Genomic DNA, 23854 nt, shown 5'->3' on the forward strand with positions numbered 1-23854 from the left:
AATAACATTAGCCTTTCCGCTGACGAGAGTGTAACAGCGATAACAGTCACCCCGCCACCCACCCAACGCTCTGAAAAAAACGTTTCATTGCTGTTTTAGTTGTTGTTATTATTATTTTCACATTGCTGCTGTCCTTAAAGAAAGAACAAACAAGGTTTGTTATACCTGAATTATTTTAGTGATTGATTAAAATACTTTTTATATAACTATTCATACACATAGACAAAAACTACCCGGACTCATTTCAGTGCGACACAAGGGATTAATGGCTGCAGTCAACGTACAGATCTCCTCTCATTGTTTACATTTCGAAACGGTATGTCCCCTGTGTTTTTCAGGCTGTCATTGATACAGGATCAACTCTAACCCTGCAACGATGACAGATAATACTGAATGATTGTGAAAAGGTGCTCCGTGAGACAGTAACAGGTCGGCTATAAGCGAACTAGCCCTGTGTGCTAACTGTCCCAGCTCCATCTTTCCCGTGTTTCCCTTTGCTCCAGAGATGGGAAGTTAGTCTTCATCTTTTTCTTGGTTTTCCTGCGCTCGGATACCAGAGATAACCAAATGACTGAGGAGGTATAGCGACCGGGGAGCCTAAAGGCCGGACAAAATCTTCAATTGAGGAGCATCGCAGGGTAAGTTCAACCAAAACAATATGAGGATGTGCATTTGTAAGGCTGCTGTATTATCACGATGATAATGAAGCGCTTAAATCTGCTCTAATGCCGCTGTTAAAATATAATCAATGCAACTTTACGGATGAGCAGTGTACATTCTTCTTCTCCAGGGTTCACAATGTTTAGTTTAACTCAAAGCTCCAAGTCTGAGTTCCTGGACAAAGCCAGGCAGGCCAGGGAGGAAAGGAAGGGACATAAGGACAAGGAGAAATCAGCAATCCACATCCAAGCCCTGGTCAGGAGATTTCTCTGTCGCTGCAGACTCCAGAAGCAAATAAGGTAGACTTCGACCTTATTCATTCAAGATTAGATTACATTTGCCCTGTCATTTAAAGGTCTTTGAATTGTGTTTGCATGCTAGGAACATATATAGATGTGGGATATGGCCAAAATTTACTATTTCGATATAGTTTATTTTTATATCTTAATAAGAATGTGTACCACAGTATAGCATGTAGTACGATATAAGTACTATATTAAGTAACCACATTGTAAAGCCTAATTTTGTTGTAATACTTTTTTATCATTAAATAAAACGAAAAATACCTAGTATAGAATATTGTTTTCGGAGAAATTATAGTTATTAAACACTTGTTATTATCAATTAATTCCGTGTCAAATACCATATCACTGTACCATGTGTACCATGATAGCTCAATATATGAAATTCATTACTGTATGAAGCAATTGAAGCAGGGGCAATTTATCATTTTGAATTAATGCCTAGCTCTACATGACTAAATCGTAAAATATCAATTTATCTGTAATCACAAGCTCAATGTTTCCTTTCTGTGTCTCATCAGGCAAGACGTTGATGACTATTTCCAAGCTTCTGAAACTGGGACATCAAAAAAAAATGCACTTTCAATTTTCAAAATCGCTCGGAAATTACTATTTGTATATCGGCCAGAGGATAAGGTGGTGAGTTGAAATGCTGTTTGAGCCAAAACGCTGATAAAAAATCATTAGCACACAAGAGAAAACAATTGCATAATGCTGTTCATTTTATTAACTGGTAAGGCTTCACTTTGTGAATGATACATAACTAACCGATATTATTTACATTACACAGAGGTTTGAGAAGCTCTGTCGTGCAATCCTTGCCAGCATGGAGGTCGAAAATGAACCCAAAGTGAGTGAACATATCTTTATACCATCCATATATTAACAATCTTTTTTATGTGATTTTTGTCTCAGTGACTGTTCTCTCACCTTTGCCCCTCAGGTCTGGTATGTTTCCTTGGCTCTCTCCAAAGACCTCACCATTCCCTGGCTCAAACAGATAAAAGATGTGCTGTGGATCTGCTGTCAACTACTGAAGAAATTAAAGGTAGGTCTCGACTTTACACAGTTAAATGAGTATTGATAATCGTTTAATGACTTTAAATGACATATCTCTGTGTATTTTCTCACCTGCAGCCTGACATACTTCAGGACAACAAAATGATAACGCTGTACCTCAGCATGCTGGTGACCTTCACAGACACTTCAACCTGGAGGATAGTCAGAGGGAAGGGTGAGTCTCAAATCACTTGGTGTGTTCATAAACATATCTGTTGTTATTGCAGGATGTGTTTATCAAAGAAAAAACACAATACTTTCCCACTTGTTATTTTAGGTGAAGCTCTCAGACCCGCTTTGATGAGGATTTGTGAAAATATCATGGGCCATCTCAATCAAAAGGGATTCTATTCAATACTGCAGGTTCAGTATTAAAGCTACTACTTTTTTCAAAGAGTCTCGAATTTTCGAAGAATTAAGCAGTTTGGAATGTAGGTTCTTCTTTAGTGCCAGCAGTCATTTTAATAAAAATGTACATTGTTTGTCATCCTAACTTTTCTTGTTTAGATCTTGTTGACAAACGGCTTGGCTCGAACTAAACCATCTCTCTCCAAAGGCACCCTCACAGCTATTTTCTCTTTGTCATTAAGGTGAGCTGCGCGTTGCTAAATGAATAGTTCCTAACTGCTTTTCGAAAGAAAATTAAGAAGAAATAGGATCATTTTTTTCCATCATACTTCAACACTGTTGCAAAGAAATGCAATTGTTGTCCATTTCCGTGGGCTTGGTACATTATTTTTTTATTATGCACCACAAGGAATGTAAACTGCACAAAAGAATTCTCCGGGCAGATAATATTCCTGCATCACAATGAACTTTCAACATCAGTTAAACTCTGTTGATCACCCTTGACTATGTTTAAGCACCAAGCATCATCGATGTAAACACAAGATATTCAATACATGAGAAAAAGTAGACATGCTGTATCAAATTCTGCTACTTTCAGTTTTATTTGTGTGCTTGTTTTTATATTTCAGGCTGTCCTTTTAACCAAACATAATATTTTCAGGCCGGTCATTGCAGCTCACTTCTCTGATAACCTGCTAAGATCATTCCTCCTTCACATCATGTCAGTACCTGCTGTCGTGTCTCACCTCAGTGTGCTTACTCCAGAGGTAAAACTCTTGTCCTAATTACATGCTGTTATTGCTTATTAGTATTGTATATAATGCTATGAAATATTAAAGATCAGGTTGTAATATCTGCTCTGTCTCAACAGTGTATGGCGTCCATGCAGACACATGACCTGCTGCGGAAGTTCATTCTGTTTCTCAGCCGGGAGGAACAGTGTTTGGACATCTGTGTGTGTCTGGAGGGAGCCACACACTTTGCCTACTTGGTATAGTATTTTGGATAAATCTGTGTGTCATTGATGTTATCTAGTTGTGCATGGAGGAGAGAATCATTGTGTGTCCTGTGAACTGCTACTTGTATCCTTGCTGACTGCATCTTCTAATGTTTGATAGGCAACCTGATTCACTTGGGCTTCTTTAATGAGAAAGTCCTTGAAGAGGAGGCCAACCATTTTGTGAAGGACCTGACGGACATGCTGTCCTACTGTCAGAGATATGTATCCCAAAAGAAGTCCAATCTCACCCACTGGCACCCTGTCTTGGGCTGGTTCTCCCAAACCGTAGATTACGGGTGAGTTAAATACTATACATTTACTTTAAGTATAGTTATTGTTATTGTGTACTTTCTGAAAACAACAGATCAACTTTAACTTTGATTAAATAGGACTTCCACATTTGCATACTTGACCCCTGCCTCCTTGTTTCCCCTCCTCTGTAGTCTGAATGAGTCAATGCCGCTGGTGACTAAACAGCTTCAGTACCTGTGGGGCGTTTCTATTATTCGGACCCTCTTCAGCGACGTCCTCGCTAAAAAGCTGGAGAGTCAAGAGCCCACTCCTCCACCCCCGCAGCCTAGCACATCGCAAAACAATCTACCAGTTAAAAGTGAGTGACAGTCACTATCGTTTGAGTTGAAAAACATTTTGAAGAGGTTCTCAAATGCTCTTGCACGTCTGTGTGTTGTTTCTTTGTTCTTCCAGACCTCTTCAAGCGAGCATTTCAGAAGTCTGCTTCAGTACGAAACATCCTGAAACCAGTGGGAGGAAAGCGAGTGGACTCAGCTGAAGTTCAGAAGGTGTGCAGCATCTGTGTGCTTTACCAGACGGCTCTGTCGACACTAACGCAAATACGACTCCAGATACTCACCGGTCAGTACCACAAATCTGACACCATACAAACTCAGTATCTTGAAAACCCAATCCTGTTGACTTCAACATTGAGTCTGTAACTGTGCATTCTCTGCAGGTCTGACACATCTTGATGAACTATTGCCCAAACTTTGGGCCTTCATTTGTGAGCTCGGTCCTCAGGGAGGCCTCAAACTCTTCATGGAGTGTCTGAACAACGACACTGAGGAGTCCAAGCAGCTCCTGGCTATGCTCATGCTCTTCTGTGACTGCTCCCGGCACCTGATCACGTAATTTTACTCATTGTGTTGTTGCAATGCTGCTATTTGTAAAAGGCCCTATGTAGCGAAATCATTTTATGACACCCTGTTAATGTGTCGCAGAATTCTGGATGACATTGAAGTGTATGAAGAACAAACATCTTTCAAGATCGAAGAACTCCTCACCATCTCCTCATTTCTGAACACATTTGTGTACAAGATGGTATGGGATGGTATCTTAGGTGAGTGTGTAATCGTACGAATTCTTGACATTAGATGACGGTTCCTTACTGAAAAGATCATCTCTAAAGAAAAGCTTTGTATTTAACAGAAAATGCTAAGGGAGAGAAGCTGGAGTTGTTCCACAGTGTCCATGGCTGGTTGATGGTGCTGTATGAACGGGACTGCAGGCGAAAATTCACCCCTGATGACCACTGGCTACGCAAGTAAATAAACACTGAATAACTTTTAATATCAGGCTTTATGTTTGTGACTTCTCATAACATCTAGAAACTCACCCTAACGTGTTCTTACTGTGTTGCGTTCAGGGACCTCAAGCCAAGCCTCTTGTTTCAAGAGCTCGAGAAAGGCAAGAAAAGAGCCCAGCTTTTACTGCAGTACATCCCACATGTCATTCCTCATAAAAACGTGAGTAAAAGAGGGATCCTTTCTTTGAAGAGTGTCATTATCATGTTCAGATATATAATAACTTTCCCTCTGATTGTAGAGAGTGCTGCTGTTCAGGAACATCGTTACCAAGGAAAAAGAAAGTTTAGGATTGGTGGAAACAAGTTCTGCTTCACCACATGTCACCCATATTACCATTCGTCGCTCACGGATGTTGGAGGTATGGAGGCAACAGATCTAATAGATGTATGAAAGAGAGCAATAAAGTATGTGTTCGTTCTCCAGAATAACACTGAGTATTTCCCTGTCCTAAGGATGGATATGACCAGCTCCGCAGATTACCGGCAAACTCCATAAAAGGCGTCATTCGTGTGAAGTTTGTCAATGATCTGGGAGTAGACGAGGCTGGCATCGATCAGGATGGTGTGTTCAAAGAGTTTCTAGAGGAGATCATTAAGAAAGTGTTCAATCCTGCCCTCAACCTGTTCAAAGTAAGTCAGTCAAACAGAAAGCTTTTTTTTTTATCATCACACTTCTGCTGCTCGCATTGATTTTCACTGTTTTGTATGATCGATATTTTTTCCGTAGACTACGAGTGGAAACGAAAGGCTGTATCCTTCGCCCACATCCTACATCCATGAAAACCATCTGCAGCTGTTTGAGTTTGTGGGGAAGATGCTCGGGAAAGCCATATATGAGGTATATTTGTGCCTTCTGAATGAAATAAATCCTCAGTTGGTCTTCTCTCTCTGAACATCTTGGCTGAATGTGTGACTGTGACTTCTGTTCGCTCAGGGAATCGTTGTGGACGTCCCTTTTGCCTCCTTCTTCCTCAGTCAGGTCATGGGTCACCACCACAGCACTTTCTACAGCTCCATCGATGAGCTGCCCTCCCTGGACTCTGAGTTTTACAAAAACCTCACTTCTATCAAGGTCGGCTAGAATTAAACTTGGACAATTAGTTTTTTTGCAGTTGATCCCCTTTTCACGTCACATCTTTCATTTGATTTGTTTCTCAGCGCTACGATGGAGATATAGGCGATCTTGGACTGACACTATCTTATGACGAGGATGTTATGGGACAGGTAAGGACGATATGTGGAAGTTATGATACAGTGGATTTTAATACATGAAATTCACCAGTTAAAGCTACTTTTATCTTCCCTTACAGCTCGTGTGCCATGAATTGATACCTGGGGGGAAAACCATGACAGTGACTAATGAAAACAAGTATGTCAATGCATAATCCAAAATTAAAAAAAGAGTGGGGTATCTTTCTGATTGTTGTGTAGTCATTAGAAGTCAGTGTCTACCTCTGATCTTATCTCTACCACTTCTTGCAGAATCAGCTACATTCACCTCATGGCTCACTTCCGGATGCACACGCAGATTAAGGAGCAAACAGCAGCATTCATTCGGGGTTTCCGCAGCATCATTAACCCAGAGTGGCTGCACATGTTTTCCACACCTGAGGTTCAGCGTCTGGTCTCGGGAGACAATGCCGAGATTGATCTTGATGACCTCAAGTAATTGACATTTCAGACATCTCTATTTAGCTTATACTTCTTTCATTACTCCTACAACAGTATACTCAATGTTATTAATATGTTCTCAGTAAATGTGTCCCAAATCCAGAAGGATTTTCTCCCAAATCAAACACTTTGTTAGCTGTGCAGTAAAGTTTTGCCTTCTTCTGTGCACATAGACGCTCATCCTTGTTATCTTCTCTCTCTCTCAGGAAACACACGGTCTACTATGGAGGTTTTCACAGCAGCCACCGGGTCATCATCTGGCTGTGGGACATCCTGTCCAGTGACTTCACTGCTGAAGAGAGGGCGATGTTTCTTAAAGTAAAGTGTATTTAACTGTCACAACCAATAGCTGTTTTAATTTTACCAGTGGTTTACTATTTTGTCATTCATTTTGGTGTATGTTTTTACAGTTTGTTACCAGCTGCTCCAGGCCACCACTTCTCGGTTTTGCCTACCTCAAACCACCTTTCTCCATCCGTTGTGTGGAAGTTTCAGATGATCAGGTAGGCGTAAAAAAAAAGAAGACAATTGATGCAGCTTGAAATATGTTACGCATCCATGTGGGACATTTGTACTAACGGAGCATTTCCTGTGTCTAGGACACCGGAGACACCCTTGGCAGTGTTCTTAGGGGCTTTTTTACAATACGCAAGAAGGAGCCTGGTGGTCGACTTCCCACTTCATCAACATGCTTCAACCTGCTCAAGTTGCCCAACTACAGCAAGAAGAGCATCTTGCGCGACAAACTGCGCTACGCTATCAGTATGAACACAGGCTTTGAGCTCTCCTAACTCATTTGAATCAAGACAATCTTCACAGGAGAGCTGTGTTCAGCAGCCTGGGCTGAGTAAGAGGCTCAGGAAACCTGGACTGGAGCCTGTCCAGTCAAAGGGGGATCAAATACACATGGAGAATCTATACCTTTCCTTTTGTCTCTATTGATAACTGGATGTGCTCTGCTCTACATCAGCCCACTCCCTCTCATCGAAAGGGATGCTGTTCCTGCAACACAATCCAATTGTTAGCATCCCCCTTTTCCACTCCCAAAATTGAATATCTGGTGTATTTAACTTGATGAAGTACAGATATACAGTGGCTGGATCTCTGTTTCTCAGGCCTAACAGAATCACATTTGGATCTAACACTCCCTTTTTAGGCGGGCCGGAAAGCAATACAGACTCAATGCAAGCCATTATACCCGTGGTGGACTCACTCGAGGGAAACCTAGCAATGCATTGTTAATATACTTACAAGCTTGGACTCCATTATCCAAGCAACTTTTAGCCGATATTGGATGAGTCTTAAAATATTTTGCTGAACATAATGCATCTTTTATAAAAAGGAAGACAAATCAGTGTCTTGTGTTCGACCTCAACAAAGGAGGAATGGCTCACAGCTGTGTTGATTACATTATGCCCCATTTTCGAGGAAAATCATTTTGACCTCACTCCATTTCCCCCCACTTAAAGACGCCACAGCCATCTGAGAGAGACATTGGCCCTCTGTTTTTTATGATCTCATCTGAAAATCTAACATCAGTCTCTGTTCTGGTGAAGCAGCAGAATTTCTTGAAAAACACAAACAAAAGATTGGATTCCTGTTGTCAGATTTAGAAAAGATGTCCTTGCTGTAGCTTTTTACTTTTGAGTAAAAAAAGAAACTGGAAATGTTTGGGCAGTATTTATATCTGCCTAGTAAAGCAGACACCGCTGTTTATTGTCACACATCTGTATTTGACCTCTACTCCTACAAAATGAGGAGTACAGTTAATAAATGTAAGTCTTCATACTTAATAATAGTAAAACTGAAGAAATCTCACTATACCTTTTTAGTAACGCTGAGTGCCTCATATAACGTCATCGTCATTGCTCTCTTATTTTAACCAACTACCACATATATCGGAAACAAGCCATAAAAAATGGGGGCTATATACCTGGACTTATTCTCTGCTACTACTAACTAAAAAGCGAAAAAACCAACCACTGCAACAACAACAACAACAACAACAACAACCACCACCAAGGAGGGTTTCAATGCGATGTCCTCTGATCTTCTTGAGCCATGTGGAAAAATAGTCTGGGGTTTAAAAACCTCTCAACATGATGTCATGGACCGGTTTGATAACCAAAATGTGACTGCTCGATTTGATGCTCCCTGGAATTGTTGCACACCTGGGACCTTATCAGCCTAAATATTACTTTACACAGGGTTCAATTAGATCATTAGTCATTTACCAGAAAATAAACTGCAACTTTCAAGGAAAGTGTGACAAAAGAAAAAAAAATCTAATCTTTTCCAAGTTCTTTATTATGCAAAAAGTGTTATGTGTCCTGAAAGAGTATTGATACTTGTTAATGAGTAACACAAGTTTTAGAATATGAGGGTCATGTTTCTAACTAGTAATACCATGCCCAATAACTTGTGTGGACATTTTAAAAAAGTGATACAAATAATTATATATAACACTGGTTGTACTGAACTTACCTGCAGTCTAATGAGATTTACTATTGTAGATCTGACATCTGCCAGGAGGATCTTACTCCAGCTTTTCTCCTTTTAATCTGTTCTAGCGTTAAGTGGAAACACTGCGAATGGATTTACACAACATGCTAAACTTGAGCGTGTGCAGGAGAGATGAAAGATACCTCACAAGCTTGTCTGTCTCGTGATGAGGTCGCTCATCTGTTTTAAAATGATGTCAAGAGTAGGTTATACTTTAAATGTACCAGTGGACTGCTGATGCTGACCTTTGACTATCTGCTCTTTTACTACTAAAATAATAAAAGTAACCTGGAAATGTCCCCACCCTTCCTGTGAAAGTTTTCCTCTCTTCTTAAAGTGTTTTTAAGACTGGCTCAACTACAGTATTGAGTGTGTTTAAAAACGGAGACTCCGATGTAAAATGTCCATTTGTTTTATACTTTCTTTCCCTGTAATGTTAAATATTGTACACTGCTATTATATAAATCATTCGCTTTAAAATCCTTACAATAGAATGAGTATCTTTTCCCCATCGTAGCACTGGCTGACAATGTTTGCATTTCCTTAATTCGTTTATTGGAAACACCTGCTGAGTCGGGACAACCTGCGCACGAGACTGAAGCGTGCTGTTGACATGCCGGTGGTGATTGACAGAAGAGCTCGGGGTCGAGAAGTTTCTCAAAACACATAATGTTCTTGTTTTCTGACTCATACTCGGGCTGATAGAAGTATTTCCACTAAGCTCCACCTGAACCTGCACGGAAGGCATGAGCCGTCCCCCGAGCCCCTCTCCCCACAGATGGTTCAAAGCGCTGCGAAGGTAACGTACAGGAGCCATTGAAGTGACGTTGTGCATCACCTGATTGAACGCGGTGAAGTTAGTTTTAAGTTGGGTATTAGCAGACACTAACTCATGTCTTCTTACTCTGTTTCTTAGAAGGTCTGCAATCACAGGATGCTTAACTCACTTTCCATCCTAGTTCTTAAACACATGACTTTATTAAGGGACAATTACTGTTTGAATGACAGAAAAAACAATGTTATTATAACTTCCCATTCAAGTGAAATTTATGCAAAAAAACAAATTATTATGAAATTCTAATATTAGAAAAGATATTCAATTATTTAAATTCTTATTCTTGTCCAAGCAAACAGATGTGTCCTACTGATTAGTAGTCACTTGGTCATATGACATGCAAGCTAGTAAAGACAAGACCGTTCAATAAACAACAGCAAAAGATATAAATAAAATAGAAGAGGCCCTCTATCAAAACCTAACCCTGAAATGTAAAATCAATTTGCACCTAAAAAACACATCAGCAATCAAAAAAGGTTATTAATTATACTGCTTTAATCAGCTTTTCACCAGTGATTGCAAGTTGGCCTGGTTAATAACATTGGTTTTGTGTCATTAAAATTATAATTATTCATAGTCCCCAAGTAAATCCCTGTAGTTTAGAGAAAGGGCTTGGGTGTGTTATAACCGTACACTGTGGTACCAGATTGGACTTGTTAGGATTTCCGCTATTTCTCCCTACCACTGGGGCTTTACATAACATGTGCATTAGCTTAACTGCACACTAACTCCATTCACAACAAACTTCCAGCAGTAGAGAACTCTTGCTTGGAATAAACATGAGTGGAAAAACAAGGGTGTGCAATTCTTGTCAAAGGAATGGCCGGCTAACATGCAGAAGGTACGGTATTAGTGGATTGAAGATGTGTTTTATTGCCCTGTGGTGTTAAAAACTAGTTGCTTGGCTGCTGTTTCAGGACCAGGCTGGGGGAGCCCTGTTTGAAGGCATACCCTCTGGAATGTGTGGATCTCTTGAAAAGGGCGAGAGTCACCTTCCAAGCTGGACGCAGCCTCAAAGAAAGCTATAGAGTGGCACAGCTGGAGGCCGTGGTGCGGATGCTGGAGGAACACGAGTGTGACTTCGTGGACGCTCTTGGAAAAGACCTTCATAAGGTAAGGGGTGAATAAGTCAACTCAATTGTGCTTTCTTAAAAGATAACACTATGAAGATGCGAATTGACGTAATTGTCTGATTAGTGATTACTTTACTTTTTAACCAGCCAAGGTTTGAGGCAGTTGTGTCTGAACTTATTCTCGTCAAGAATGAGGCCCTGTATGCCATCAACAACCTTAAGAAGTGGATGCTGCCGCAGCATGTGGAAAGAAACCTGGTGAGAATATCCCCCTCTTTTTTCCAATACATCCTTCAACTATTGGGATTATGAATAATTTCAACAACCTTTTGAAGAAAACATTTTGTCTCACTTCTACAAAGAAATCACTGTTTTGGCTTTCTGTGGCTACCAAAGCAGATTAAAACTTAAGCTGCCTTGACATTTTTGTAAGAATTAAGTGGGCTTTTTCACAAGAGTTCTGTTTCACTTGTAACATCATTTTGAGCTCCTCTGATTGGTATAGTCCACCACGTTGGACAAGTGTCTGATGGTCAGTGAGCCGCTTGGGGTTGTGTTTATCGTGGGGACCTGGTGCAGCCCTGTGGAAACGTGTCTGGTGCCACTGGTAGGGGCCATCGCAGCAGGTATAGAGACCCAAGACACTCAGTTTAAATGTAGCATTATTTTACACACAAGCCTACTGATGGTATTTAATGATTTTGGTTAGGAAACTGTGCAATCATCAGCCCCTCCGAGTGCACCGCTCACACTGCAGAACTTCTTCATCGTCTTATCCCCTCCTACTTGGACAATGTGAGTAATGGCTTAGAAGGCAGGGCAACAGACCTTTTACCTTCTGCTTCTAAAATATTTGAGTAAACGCTTGTATGCTCTTTGATTAAATAAGTTTTTCTTTAACTTGTTTGAGCATATTGAAGTGTGAATGCACCTGGAGGACAACTTTTGATCTTTGTGACAGAATTCATTCACTCATTGCACTGAATCTGCAGTTTTACCTACAATTGCTTCAAAGTGAGGACGTAAAATAAAAAGCGTAATAATCCTAAACCTCTTTTTTTCTCAAGGAATGCTTCCATGTGATTCTTGCAGGCACAAATGACTTGCCTGAAGTAGTGGAACTGAAATTTGACCATGTCTTCTTTTCAGGTAAAACATCAGTATGAAATCCTGTATGAGTGCTTATTTGATGAATTTTTGCATTAAATATCTATGCCGGTGAATCCCTTAGGAAACAGGTCGGAAGGAACCAGAATTGCTCAGGCTGCAGCTCGCACACTTACGCCTGTCACCCTCGTTTTGGGCGGCAAGAACCCCTGTTATGTAGACCAAGACTGTGACATTGCCACCACAGCACAGCGCATCGCCTGGGCACGTTTTCACAATGCTGGGCAGAGCTTGGTGGCTCCTTTCTACATCCTGTGCCACACAAAAGTCACAGCACGACTGGTGCAAGCCCTGAAAAGTTGCCTCATGCAATTCTACGGGTCTGATCCAAGAGAGTCACGCAGTTACGGCCGCATGGTCAATCTCGATATATTCAACCGTACGAGGGACATACTGTGGAGATCTGGCAAGGTGGCTGTCGGTGGGCAGGTGATAGAAGCAGAAAAATATATTGGTAAGTATGCTCTGTGTGGAATTCTCCAAAACAAAGCATTTTTTTTTTTAATGTGGTTAACTTCTTTTGTTTCTGTCTGAAGCCCCAACAATTTTGACAGAAGTAGCGGAATCAGATCCCATCATGCATCAGGACATTTTTGGCCCAGTTCTTCCTGTTCTGACTGTGAACAATGTAGATGAAGCAATTGCCTTAATTAATAAGCAAGAGAAACCCCTCTGTGTGTATGCGTATTCCAGCAACAGCCAGGTACATGTCAGATTGAAGTTAAGACACTCTGTACTGACTGTAATATTGTGATGTGAGTATTCTAATCAAAAGTTGGCCTTTCTGACAATGCAGGTCATCTCAAGACTAATGAGTGAGACCTCTAGTGGAAGCTTTTGCTCAAATGACAGCGTCCTTCAGAGTCTGATGGTGGCTCTGCCTTTCGGTGGAGTTGGTCAGTAATTGACAGAGTATAAATAATGCCAAACATGGAATAATATTTTCTGTTTTATCAACTCTGAAACTTTTTTTCGACAGGGGCCAGTGGAATGGGTTCCTACCACGGCCGCTACAGCTTTGATACCTTCTCTCACAGAAAATCCTGCCTGCTGAGAAGCACACGGTTTGAGTGTGTAACCTATCTGCGTTATCCTCCCTATGAGGATCGCAATCTGTCTCTCATGACATGGGCCAGTACCCTTTCCCAGAAGAGCCAGGGATGGTGCCAGATCATGTAACTGTGTGGGAGGGTGATAGCAGAGCCATGATAGAAGAAAGCCACTCACTCCTTAAGTCCTGAACTGTTCCGACATGCAAAAGTAGTTGGCTGAGAACAGAATTTGCTCGGGTAAAGCTACATCTTGCGGAGAAAGAGCAAAACATATAGTGGTTGTTCAATCTCTGGCTAAAAATAGTTTTAAAACCTGCTTTAGTAATTGTACACCAACAAAATTAAAAGAAATGTCTGAAAGGTGAAGCCACTGTGAAGTTTATTACTGCTTATGTTCCCACATTGTGATAGGAAGAAAGTTGCATCAAGATAACAAAAAGATTTTGGACATTATTCACCAACCATCCCCAATAACAAAATAGATCTTTGTCTATTCCTCATGTCAGAATCTGGTTATTCAGGTCTTTTGTAGACAGTCTCCACATTGCCTTCTTTCATGGCTGCATATCTGGCCGCAGTGAACAGGTAGTCGCTCAATCTGAGGGAAAATGTTGGGATATCTATTAGATGTGTAATAGTGACATAATTTTCTCATATTCAGTTTAAAGCACTGGACTGACCTGTTCAAAAACTTGGCTACATCTGGATCCGCCTCGCCTGATCGCACAATTGGAGCAACACTATAACAAGAAACAAAGGTCTGTGAGAACCGTACTGTGCCGGAAAAGCAAGATATAGGGGTAACATACAGGACAAGGAACATGCTACAACCAACCTGCGTTCAGCTCTCCGACACACTGTCCGAGCCAGGTGCAATGCTGCGCTGCCCTTCCCTCCAGACTGTGACACAAAAAGCTCAGGTATCAGTGCAACAGGAAAACTTTTACTCTCTACAGAACTCAGTGTCTTACAGAGGCTCAAAATGGGCTTACAGGTAAAATGAAGTTGGTCAGTGGTGGCAGTTCTTCAGTAAATGTATCTATCCAGGTTTCCAGTTCTGAAATTGGCTGAGCAGTAAATTTTGTTCGACCTTACAAAAACAGAACATAAATCAATAGATGAAATCTTTACAGCACGACACATTTTACAGCATTACAAAAGCCAGCGATTGCATACTTATGTGACTTTCTCTTGCAGATGATTGAGGAGTGGCGATATTGGAGCCCACGTCTTGTAAAATGCACTGTATCTGCAATAGAATTAAGTACAACTCTCAGAAAATATTATATACAGTTGTTAAAACAATGTCTGCAATGAAAAAAGTTATTAAATGCAATATGCTAATCAAACCTTGTCCAGCTGATATGTGAAGGTGTGACCTTTGTCAAGGCAAAATTCCCGAGCCAAGCTGTAATGTAAAATGAAGATAACATGGTAAGTCAGTGAGGCAGATCATAGAAAGAGTGAAATGTGACTGGATAGTAGAAACTACCCTATAGCTGATGACAGCTCATCTGTATTTCCCAAGGCTTCGAAAATATGATCTTCCTTTGGCCGCCTTTCTCCTGTAAATGTGCTTGAGAAACCTTTTAGGAGGCACACAAAGAGTACAATAAAGAATGGATTAGATTTTTAAATCTACTTATTATCAGAGTGGTGTCACGTGTTTTGATTCCTAGTTAATCACCTTTGTCTCCAGTTTTGGTGTATATTTTGGGTACCCTGGAGTCTTCTTCAGTGGCATAACTGTAGGGAGAGAAGAAAATATGAAAATATTTTTGATTAGTGAACAAATTAACACAGCAATTAAAGCATGCACTCCGTTAGTTTAATAACGTATGTTTTTGTTTTAGTCTCATTGTTAAATTCCATGTATTTGGTTAGTATCACTGTGTAGTGCCTAGCTATATGTAGTGCCTGACTCTATGCAGTGCCTGACTCAATGTTACACAACATGAGTACATTCATTATTTGCACGACAACTTTGACAAAGAACAGGAATGTACTACCTTCTGCTTAAACACAATGTGTTTCTTGTCCGATGCTCGCTTATGAGCCTGCATGTCCTTACAGCACAACGGACGTGAGCAGGTTTTATAATAAACGATGCCATTTTAATCAAGAAGCTAACTGCTAAAGGTGAACGGTAGTGGGAAAGGCATTTTGTCCCTCTGTGGTGTCCGTAGTTTATGGGCGTTTCGTTTTTATCGCATGATTGGTCAACTCACCGTGTGGTTTGACAGCGCGGGACGCTGATTGGACGACATAATATATGTGTGACAAGCTGCGGCGCTGATTGGATACTGGGAGCCGAACCTATGTTCTTCCCTCCCTCTCTGAATCGGCTGTGCTTTTGACATGGTTTGTCCACGCTGCTGTGAAGAGAGTCTCTGCTCAAAGCACCGTCCTGTACTTAGACTAAAGACAGCTTTCTTAAACTCTCTATATTAGTCGAGTCTTCATGAGGGACAGAGTTGTCAACTGCGTGCTGTTGCTTCAGAAGATTAACATTAGCGAGGTGACTGAGCTAGCTAATAATAACACTGTCAGTGACAAATTGGGCTTAAAGCTGCCGAGTTCTGGACACAGTTCTACTCTCTGCAAAGTGTTACAGAAATGACAATCAAGGACTTATTCGTGTCTGCTCCAGGGAAGGCGATCCTCCACGGAGAGCATGCGGTTGTGCACGGAAAGGTAAAGTACTGCTGACAGAGATGAGAATGAGTGTACGAGGTTTTTGAGTACATTTGGTTAAGCTAATTTAGTCGTAACAATGATGCCCTTCTCCGAACCAACACCTTCTGTGTTTGGGCAGTCTAGGCAATGAATTCAGTCTCGCGATTTTGCTATCCTGCAGAGGCTGTCACTACTTTTATTTGTTTGTTTATGTTCTACTCTTTATTTTATCAAATGATATGCAATGCCTTCTTTTAACATGCTGCTGGGACTAAAACTCATCTTATCTCATCGTTATCTAACCTTAACTACATCCCTGCAAGTTGTTTTTAATACTATACTGTAAAATATAGCAACCAATAATTGAATGAAAGACAACAAAAATCCTCCAACAGACATCAAACTTTGGTATTTCCTGGAACATTGCTTAAAATAATGTGCACTAAATGGTCTCATGTATTTACCCTGTGTTCTCTGCTCTAATACAGGTGGCTCTTGCTGTGAGTTTGAACCTGAGGACATATTTACGATTAAAAGGCACCACGACTGGCAATGTTTGCATCAACCTCCCAAATATTGACACATTCCTCTGCTATGACCTTTCTGAATTGAAACAGCTTATTCCTGGCTCCTGCGGTAAGGGATGGTGAAACACTTTGGACCATTTACAAACAGTGTAGTTTTTACTATTGCATCACTTAGTCCATTACATTCAGGGACAGTTTGGTGGGATTTCAGACCTTTCAAAATGTCTAAAATTAGTCATGTTTTTATTAATAAACTTTTAACTCCAACACTTCTAATTATAAGAGTAGATGCCACAACTTCAAATGTTGTGATGTTACACTAGTGATTTTAATGATTGCTCTGTCTTATAACTCATGTGGACAGGTAAGCGGGAGGATGGGAAACTTCTGGATGCTGAACTTGTGAGGAGACTGCGTGAATTTATCGGTGTCACCAATGGAAACTTGGATACCTGCAACATGGCCACCCTATCCTTCCTCTACATCTACCTCTCCCTGTTTGGATCAAGGTGAGGTAGTTCTTCTCAGCATTTGTTCAGTTTGTTATATGTTATGCATTGTAACATGTCAACCACAAGGTAGCCACACCCTAAAGCATACCCTGTTTGTGTGAATTGTACTTTAAATTGCTCCATAAGCTACACAATGAAAATAATGCAGTATTGAAGAACACTTCAATATTTTATTATTTCTTTATCAATTTTTGATATTTTAGTTTAAAGGTGGCACAAGTAAAAATGTCATTACAGCTGTAAAACAGATGAATAAAACTGCAACTTTAACACTCATAGCCTGAAGGTGAAGCAGCCATAGATGCTGCACACAGTTTGTAATCAAATAACTGCTAAACATCTCAACCTTGTGTGAAATGTACAGTCTGCCAGACCAAAATTTGAGCCAGCAGCCCATGCTTGCATAAGGTTTTTGCTCGAATGATACCAAATTGTTCAGCTCTTGTGAAAACTATATGCTGTAAATGTAAACAAAACTATTAGAAGGTATAAGTATGTGTCATATGAAAAAGTCATTCCAGCCCTTTTGGAAATACTTAAACTGCGTAAATGTACTCACCATTGATGTCCATGTATTCATGGAGATTGCGATTTCCAGTGCCTCTTAAAAACGTCCCTCAACTTTGAAATGAAGATAGTAAAGAGAGACAGACGGACAGGCTGGATGTTAGTTTTGGCATCTCTAGCAGCTGCAAGGACAGAATATGTTCAGGAACATTAGAGCTGCAGGTTGTGGAGAGGTTTAATCGGTATTGACACCGTGCTGCAGTGTCTGACAGAGGTGATGGGTTCTGACAGGATGGCCACTAATGAGAGTCTGGCACCGAGCCATACTGCAGCCTTTAACAAGTCGGGATGGTCTTTCTTTGAGAGAGGAGCCGGACAATTAGTTGAGAGTATTCTCATCACTGCCCAAAAGCAGCTACCCTGACAGTCACTGACAGCATTGTCAAGCAAGACTCTGGTGCATACAGTAGAGTGAGGTTAAGATAACATTAATACTCCTTCTAGTTATGTTAACTGTGATATATGATACTTTATTTTTCCTAATCTTAGATACAGAATTTGAGTATTTACATACAAACAGAGATGAGATATTTCTTTCAGCATTTTTCTTGATTTAGTTATTGCATGTAGTTAGCTAAGAGCCACAAAGATCAAATTACACTTTACAGAAATGCTATTTACTATAGAAAACCAATAGTCTTTATATAAAAAGTAGATGCAGTCAATGTGAAATGACCTATATGTTTGTATTCCAGGGTTCTGTCGCTTCGAGTTAGGCAGTGTAGCTGTCACCATCTTACAAACAGAGGCTCATTACTCATGTTTATTTCCTCAGTGAGCTGCCCAGCCTGACGGTGTCGGTGTGGTCGGAGCTGCCGACCGGAGCGGGCCTGGGGTCGAGCGCTGCCTACTCTGTTTGTTTGGCTGCAGCTCTGCTCTGTACAAGTGGTGCCATCCCCGCTCCCCTCAAAGATTTGGATCCCACTGCAAGGTAATAACGTTACATTAAAGGAATGTCTCTATTATGCACTGTGCATGCAGTGAGTGTAGGCAACATTTTGGGCCTGATGAATACGCTCTATAAAAGCTAAGTAGTGGTTTAAATTTGACGGAGAATAAAATACCTTGAATGACAACATTATATTTCTTTTAAAAAAAAACTGTCACCTGGTTTGGAGTAAACACTATAGCATGAATGCCTGTTTAGTGTATTGCAATCCCAAACACTGTCCTGCAGTGAAATAAATACAATAATGAAGTAGGTCTTTATATTAAAAGTGATCTATTTTTTTTATATATCCTGCAACATGTATACATGTTATCTGTTTAAACTTCCCTTAATTTAATTTAATAGCTTGTGCGGGTTTTATAGCCAAATTGCAAAAAATCTGAGAATCAAATAAAGTGTTTGTTATATTCCATTTATATTAAAACACTACACCTTCTCATTTCTATCTCTTAACTGCCCATTTTCTTTTTAAACTACACATATTAGTCACTTGAATTAAGTTTTTCGGACCTGGTTTCATTCACTTGGAACTGCCCACATGAAAGCCCTTTTAACTAAGATCTGTATGAATGTGTGAAACAGGCGAGAGCTGTAGTAAGTACACTTTATTGTATTTTATGTCCATTGTTGTAAGGTGTTTATACTATTTAGTACCATCTAAAATCATAACATTTTAGATACATTCATCGCTAACAGAATCTGTATAAATCATCCATTGAACAGCCGTACCTACCAGTTTATGGCTCTGAGATAAAGAGGTAGGTAAAGATTTGGTCTTGGAGAGTCTGTTAGTATACAAAGCTTTCCCTTTAATTTACAACTAATTACAGGTGGTGTCAGGACGACCTGGAGCGGATCAACAGCTGGGCTTTCCAGGGGGAGATGATCATCCACGGTAATCCTTCAGGAGTAGACAACGCAGTTGGAACCTGGGGTGAGGCATTAAATTGTGTGGCATAGTACATATGGTGCTATACCTCCCTTTGTCTTTAATGGAACCACCACTGGTTATTATCATTTGATGATTATCTTTTTAATGAATTTGATTTCCCTGAATGAAGGTGGCATGCTGAGATTCTTGGCCGGGAAGATAATCCCACTGAGCAGGTAATGACACTGATTAGCACTTTTTTAATTTGATTATTTCATATTAAAAAAGCGTGAGTTAATAAGAAGCATAGTGTGCCTTTTTTCCCCCTCAGAGGAAACAAAAATTGTCTGGGTAAAGGCACCAGAATAAAATGCGTGTTTGACCTTTGCGATCTGTCTGCTTTACTTTCAGGGTGCCGTTATTAAGAATCCTGCTCACTAACACCAAAGTACCACGTAGCACCAAGGTACTTGTTGCCAGGGTGAAGGACAAGATTAACAAGGTACTAAATGGTTTCTTCCTCCCCCGCGTGTTACTTGCCGACACTGTAATTAATATAATAGGCGGTGCTTTTGCATAGCAGATACTCCAGAGCCTGGCGTTGAGTGCCTTCATAAAATATTGAAATTAAACTCTTAGCCAGCGCCCCTGTGTGCTGTTGCCTTGGTGACACCAGCAGGTGTGCAGATTTCTGCCTCCGACATAGATCGGCCCGCTTGGTGTTGTGGCAGTGTTGTGATTACACAACCACAATCAACGCTGCCTTTTCCCATTCTGTTGTTTTAAAACCAATTTTGATCTTGTGGACATAGACCCTTGTTGTTGTGGATGTTGATTTTGTTTCCTCCTCTGTAGTTTCCCTCCATCATGATCCCAGTGCTTGACTCGGTTGATGCCATTTCCTGCACTTGTGAGAAAGTCCTCTCAGAGATGACCAGCGAACCCATCACCGGAGAGCACTATAATATTCTAGAGGTACAAAATATGAATCAATTGTGTAAAGCGTCCTGCAAGTCATTGATATGTAACAGAAACCAGTAATCCCAGTAATCCTCTGCTGATAGCGACAGGTTTTAACAACAGCTGTGTCCTGTCCTCTATAGGAGCTCATTGACATTAACCAGCACCATCTGAATGTGATGGGCGTGGGACACTCCTCCCTGGACACACTGTGCCAGGTCACATTGACCAAAGGGCTCCACAGCAAGCTAACCGGCGCGGGTGGAGGAGGCTGCGGTATCACCCTTCTGAGACCAGGTACTGTAGTGATGCTTCACTGTGTGTGTCACAACAGAGTGCACTTTAAGTGGTCGCAAAGAATAGAAAAACATGATAAAAAATGCAATCCATTTACTCAAGAAGTTATATGAACAGGGAGCTAAACACATGTTTTGGTCCAAAGCAGAACAAGGTAATCTAAAAGGATTGATACCTTTTTAAAAAGAAGTGGAAAAACATCTCAGTTACTCTTAATACTGAAGTCCCCCTATTTTCTACATCGTCGAATACATTTGTCCTCTAATTAATTGAGTTTGCTAAAGATAGTTTGAGATGCCAGACTGTTAGACGGCTGCCGACGACAAATGTTCCTGAAACGCTCACTCCTCCTCTCTGAACCAACAAACTGAGTGAGAAGGCTTCACTAGAGGGTTCTTTGTCCTGCGGGTACTACTGTGGAATAAGCTATAAGGAAACATTGTATCATCCTCTCTTTGTCAAAAACAAACAAAGAACCTGTGAGTTCAGTCTTTGTTTATGCCTGCAGCCTGTAGCAGAATAAATGTTCACCGGTTTAAACTCCTCTAAATAGTTTTCCAAATGCTCATTATTTGTTTTCTTAGCAAGCATTTCAATCTGTGTGAATTTTCAAGGGATCGCCTGGTTTCTGTCTCTGATGTTCTCAGAGAGTGTTTGTATTAAAGCTCTCAGGAAACGGGCACTAAGTTATTTTATCGTTATGTTATAGCTGCTCTTGCATCTGAGGCTCTAAGTTAAGCCCGTCAAACACTCGGCAGGAGAGTACGTATTATATTCTACATCTTTGCTTTTAGTGGCAGAGACTTTGTACGTTCATCCCTGAAAGCACCACTGTATCCAGTTTATTGATGTACATTACAACAACACAATCTGTCACTTTAGCTTGTAAACCATCTTTTATTGTTTTAACCATAGCCCACTCTGACTTTTTTGACTTTATTCTGACTTGTTTGTTTTGTAGAAACGGACTCCTCTGTTGTCCAGACTACAGTGCAGGACTTGAAAGACTGCGGCTTTGACTGCTGGGAGACGAGTATTGGCGGGCCGGGTGTCCAGCAGCACTCTCCTCTCTCTGTTAAGGAGGAAGTTCTGGAGATTTTGAACCGTTACTGAGACTGGGGCTTCACAAGAGGACAGTTTGTCTTTTACCGTGTTTACCTAAAGAGGTATGCTCAACTAATGAACTGAGCCCAATGGACCAAGGACCATTTCACACTGAGCGGAGACGGAAAGAGCGCCCTACATTTTCTTGCTGAAAACGAATTGTTTGGAAACCAACAGCAAAGGCTTACGTGTCTTTAACCAATTAATGATTTTTAAACTGTGTGAAAATGACTCAACAGTACGATGTATTGAGCGCTTTGTCCACAAGATGGCATCAGAGTTGCACAGATGCTTTTTCATGAGCCGGTTGTTATGGTAAGGGGATCTGATGAATTGATTAATGTCTAAGTGAAGCGCTGTTAGGATTCATTTATATTTCAATCCAAATGTTTAACAAAGAAGGGCCAACATACTTTAATGGATTAGATGATGTTCACTGTTGTTGGATAACAGCTAGAATGAATGTAGTTTACAGAAATGATGATGGAGGGAAAAGTTTAATACATTTGTTGGGGGATTATTTAACAAAATTCAGTGATTATTATTCAGATTTGTCTTCACAAGAGGTTCATGAAAGTGCTTTGATATTTTTCTGTATCTTAAACAATGATGGTAAGACCAGGAAATAATAACAATAACTTTTGCAGTCATACATTATTATTAAGACAGATGCATGCTGCCTTAAATCAACTCTCAAACAGATTTTTCATTATGCTTTATTTTGAACATAAATGATTGAAAACTCGTTTTTTGTGATTTATTCATTTTGAATCTGAAAAAAGAGATTGGTATTTTTTAAACATTTCAAAATAATGCATGCCATATGCTGCTCGTGTTGGCAGTTAGAAACCAGCTAGCTGTTTTATTTAGCTAATAGAGGATGGGGAGAGGGGAACAGCAGGAGTGTGTGGCCTCTCTGGAGCCTCTGGATTAGCACCACTATAATGTGAATCAACAACAACCAGCGTCCTTCTGTGAGTCACACATTAGTGCTGACACACACTACACACCACACACACACACAAGCTTTCCCAAATGTCCCCTCACTTAATTGCTCAGCCTCCTAAGCATTAAGAAATATTCTGCAAATGCCGCAGACAGACGAAGGATCTGTTCAGAATATCCCTGATTTGAAGGAAAGGTCATGGAGGGATTCAGTTGAGTTTGAATATCCATTTCATTTTCTATTTTTTAAATGTCAGGAAGATTGAGTAGTACGATTCTGGCACTGTACGTGAATACACAACATTTGTTACCCTCCCTCCTTTTCCGCCTGGCGCCCCCTCTGTCCTCCTGAATTGTGTCATCTTTATGTCAGGGCAGCCCCCCGTCAGTGCGCCGCACAGTTGCCCCTAACCCCTGCTGGAATTTAATTACCACTGCGCTTTTCAATTGAAATGGCATTGACGAGGGGGGACAAGAGGGAGACAACAGAGCCTGTTTCATTTGAAGCCCCTCTCTTTCTTTTCCGTCTCATTCTCTCTCACTCCTTTTACCCCTGCGAGGCACAGATGGTATTTTTTTTTTATCAATGTCAGCGCCTGCTTCTTTCTGCTCTGATGAATAGAATCTAAAGAGGCCCTGAGATTATTTCAGATAACAGAGGGAGTGAGGAAAGGGGGTCAAGGATAGAGGGAGAATGTCAGAATGATAGAGATGCCGTCCCAGCAGCGAGGAAGTAGACGTACAAATCATTTAACATTTAGCGTTTAGGGAGTTTTGTCTGGATCAGATCAATGTGGGAGAATCAAGGATGTATAATTCATTTTGTCCAAGCAGGAGGAATGCAATGTTAAATGTGAATTTGCTGAGTGGTCATGCTCACTGTGGCATATTCCCTCTGGTCTCTCAGTGGACGGGTGAAATGCTTGTCAGGAGCCATTAAGTTTGAATGCAGAATTAGACCTGACTGACAAGATATCCTGTTGCTGTTGGCCACTAGTTTGACTAACAGGGATCCTGTGTTTGACTTCCTATAGTGAGGATTTGCATTAACATAAAGAGGCCTCTGGATCACAGTGTGTTGCCGGATATTATGTTGGGAATTAATTGTTCGTGTCTATATTGTAATTTATGTCATGATATTTTGTGTCAAAAGGGGATGTTGAATTGGCCACAGCAG

At 40.7% G+C, this 23854-nt stretch overlaps 4 protein-coding genes across 4 annotated transcripts; 3 read left to right on the top strand and 1 right to left on the bottom strand.

Moving 5' to 3' along the window:
- The first annotated feature begins 247 nt into the window (after positions 1-247).
- ube3b (ubiquitin protein ligase E3B) lies at positions 248-9441 on the top strand. The gene is given in 29 exon segments (XM_063897823.1): positions 248-316; positions 504-638; positions 791-959; positions 1484-1601; positions 1753-1812; positions 1906-2010; positions 2100-2196; positions 2299-2384; positions 2529-2611; positions 3031-3136; positions 3241-3337; positions 3340-3360; positions 3488-3665; positions 3813-3979; positions 4075-4242; positions 4340-4511; positions 4605-4723; positions 4813-4927; positions 5030-5129; positions 5209-5328; positions 5423-5599; positions 5697-5807; positions 5904-6041; positions 6128-6193; positions 6280-6338; positions 6452-6634; positions 6847-6958; positions 7051-7143; positions 7240-9441. Coding segments are annotated over 27 exon segments (3204 nt in total). The 5' UTR covers positions 248-316; positions 504-638; positions 791-798; the 3' UTR covers positions 7432-9441.
- Positions 9442-9738: 297 nt separating this feature from the next.
- Positions 9739-15001, top strand: aldh3b4 (aldehyde dehydrogenase 3 family, member B4). The gene is made up of 10 exons (XM_063897825.1): positions 9739-9941; positions 10895-11090; positions 11198-11308; positions 11556-11676; positions 11760-11845; positions 12118-12199; positions 12282-12671; positions 12754-12920; positions 13014-13113; positions 13197-15001. Exons 1-10 carry the CDS (start codon positions 9889-9891, stop codon positions 13394-13396), a joined length of 1506 nt encoding a protein of 501 aa, XP_063753895.1. The 5' UTR covers positions 9739-9888; the 3' UTR covers positions 13397-15001.
- mmab (metabolism of cobalamin associated B) lies at positions 13625-15472 on the bottom strand. Its single transcript, XM_063897828.1, has 9 exons — positions 15279-15472; positions 14957-15015; positions 14762-14855; positions 14620-14677; positions 14446-14518; positions 14262-14359; positions 14105-14169; positions 13950-14009; positions 13625-13867 (listed from the first exon to the last, which is right to left on the bottom strand). The coding sequence occupies exons 1-9, from the start codon at positions 15380-15382 to the stop codon at positions 13783-13785; spliced, it is 696 nt and encodes a 231-aa protein (XP_063753898.1). The 5' UTR covers positions 15383-15472; the 3' UTR covers positions 13625-13782.
- Positions 15473-15615: 143 nt separating this feature from the next.
- mvk (mevalonate kinase) lies at positions 15616-22477 on the top strand. The gene is made up of 10 exons (XM_063897829.1): positions 15616-15963; positions 16434-16581; positions 16837-16981; positions 18327-18482; positions 19331-19434; positions 19562-19607; positions 19783-19873; positions 20227-20346; positions 20475-20628; positions 21590-22477. The coding sequence occupies exons 1-10, from the start codon at positions 15886-15888 to the stop codon at positions 21739-21741; spliced, it is 1194 nt and encodes a 397-aa protein (XP_063753899.1). The 5' UTR covers positions 15616-15885; the 3' UTR covers positions 21742-22477.
- Positions 22478-23854: the final 1377 nt, after the last annotated feature.

This window comes from Eleginops maclovinus, chromosome 12, assembly GCF_036324505.1.
Source record: "Eleginops maclovinus isolate JMC-PN-2008 ecotype Puerto Natales chromosome 12, JC_Emac_rtc_rv5, whole genome shotgun sequence".
In the NCBI taxonomy this organism is placed as follows: domain Eukaryota; kingdom Metazoa; phylum Chordata; class Actinopteri; order Perciformes; family Eleginopidae; genus Eleginops; species Eleginops maclovinus.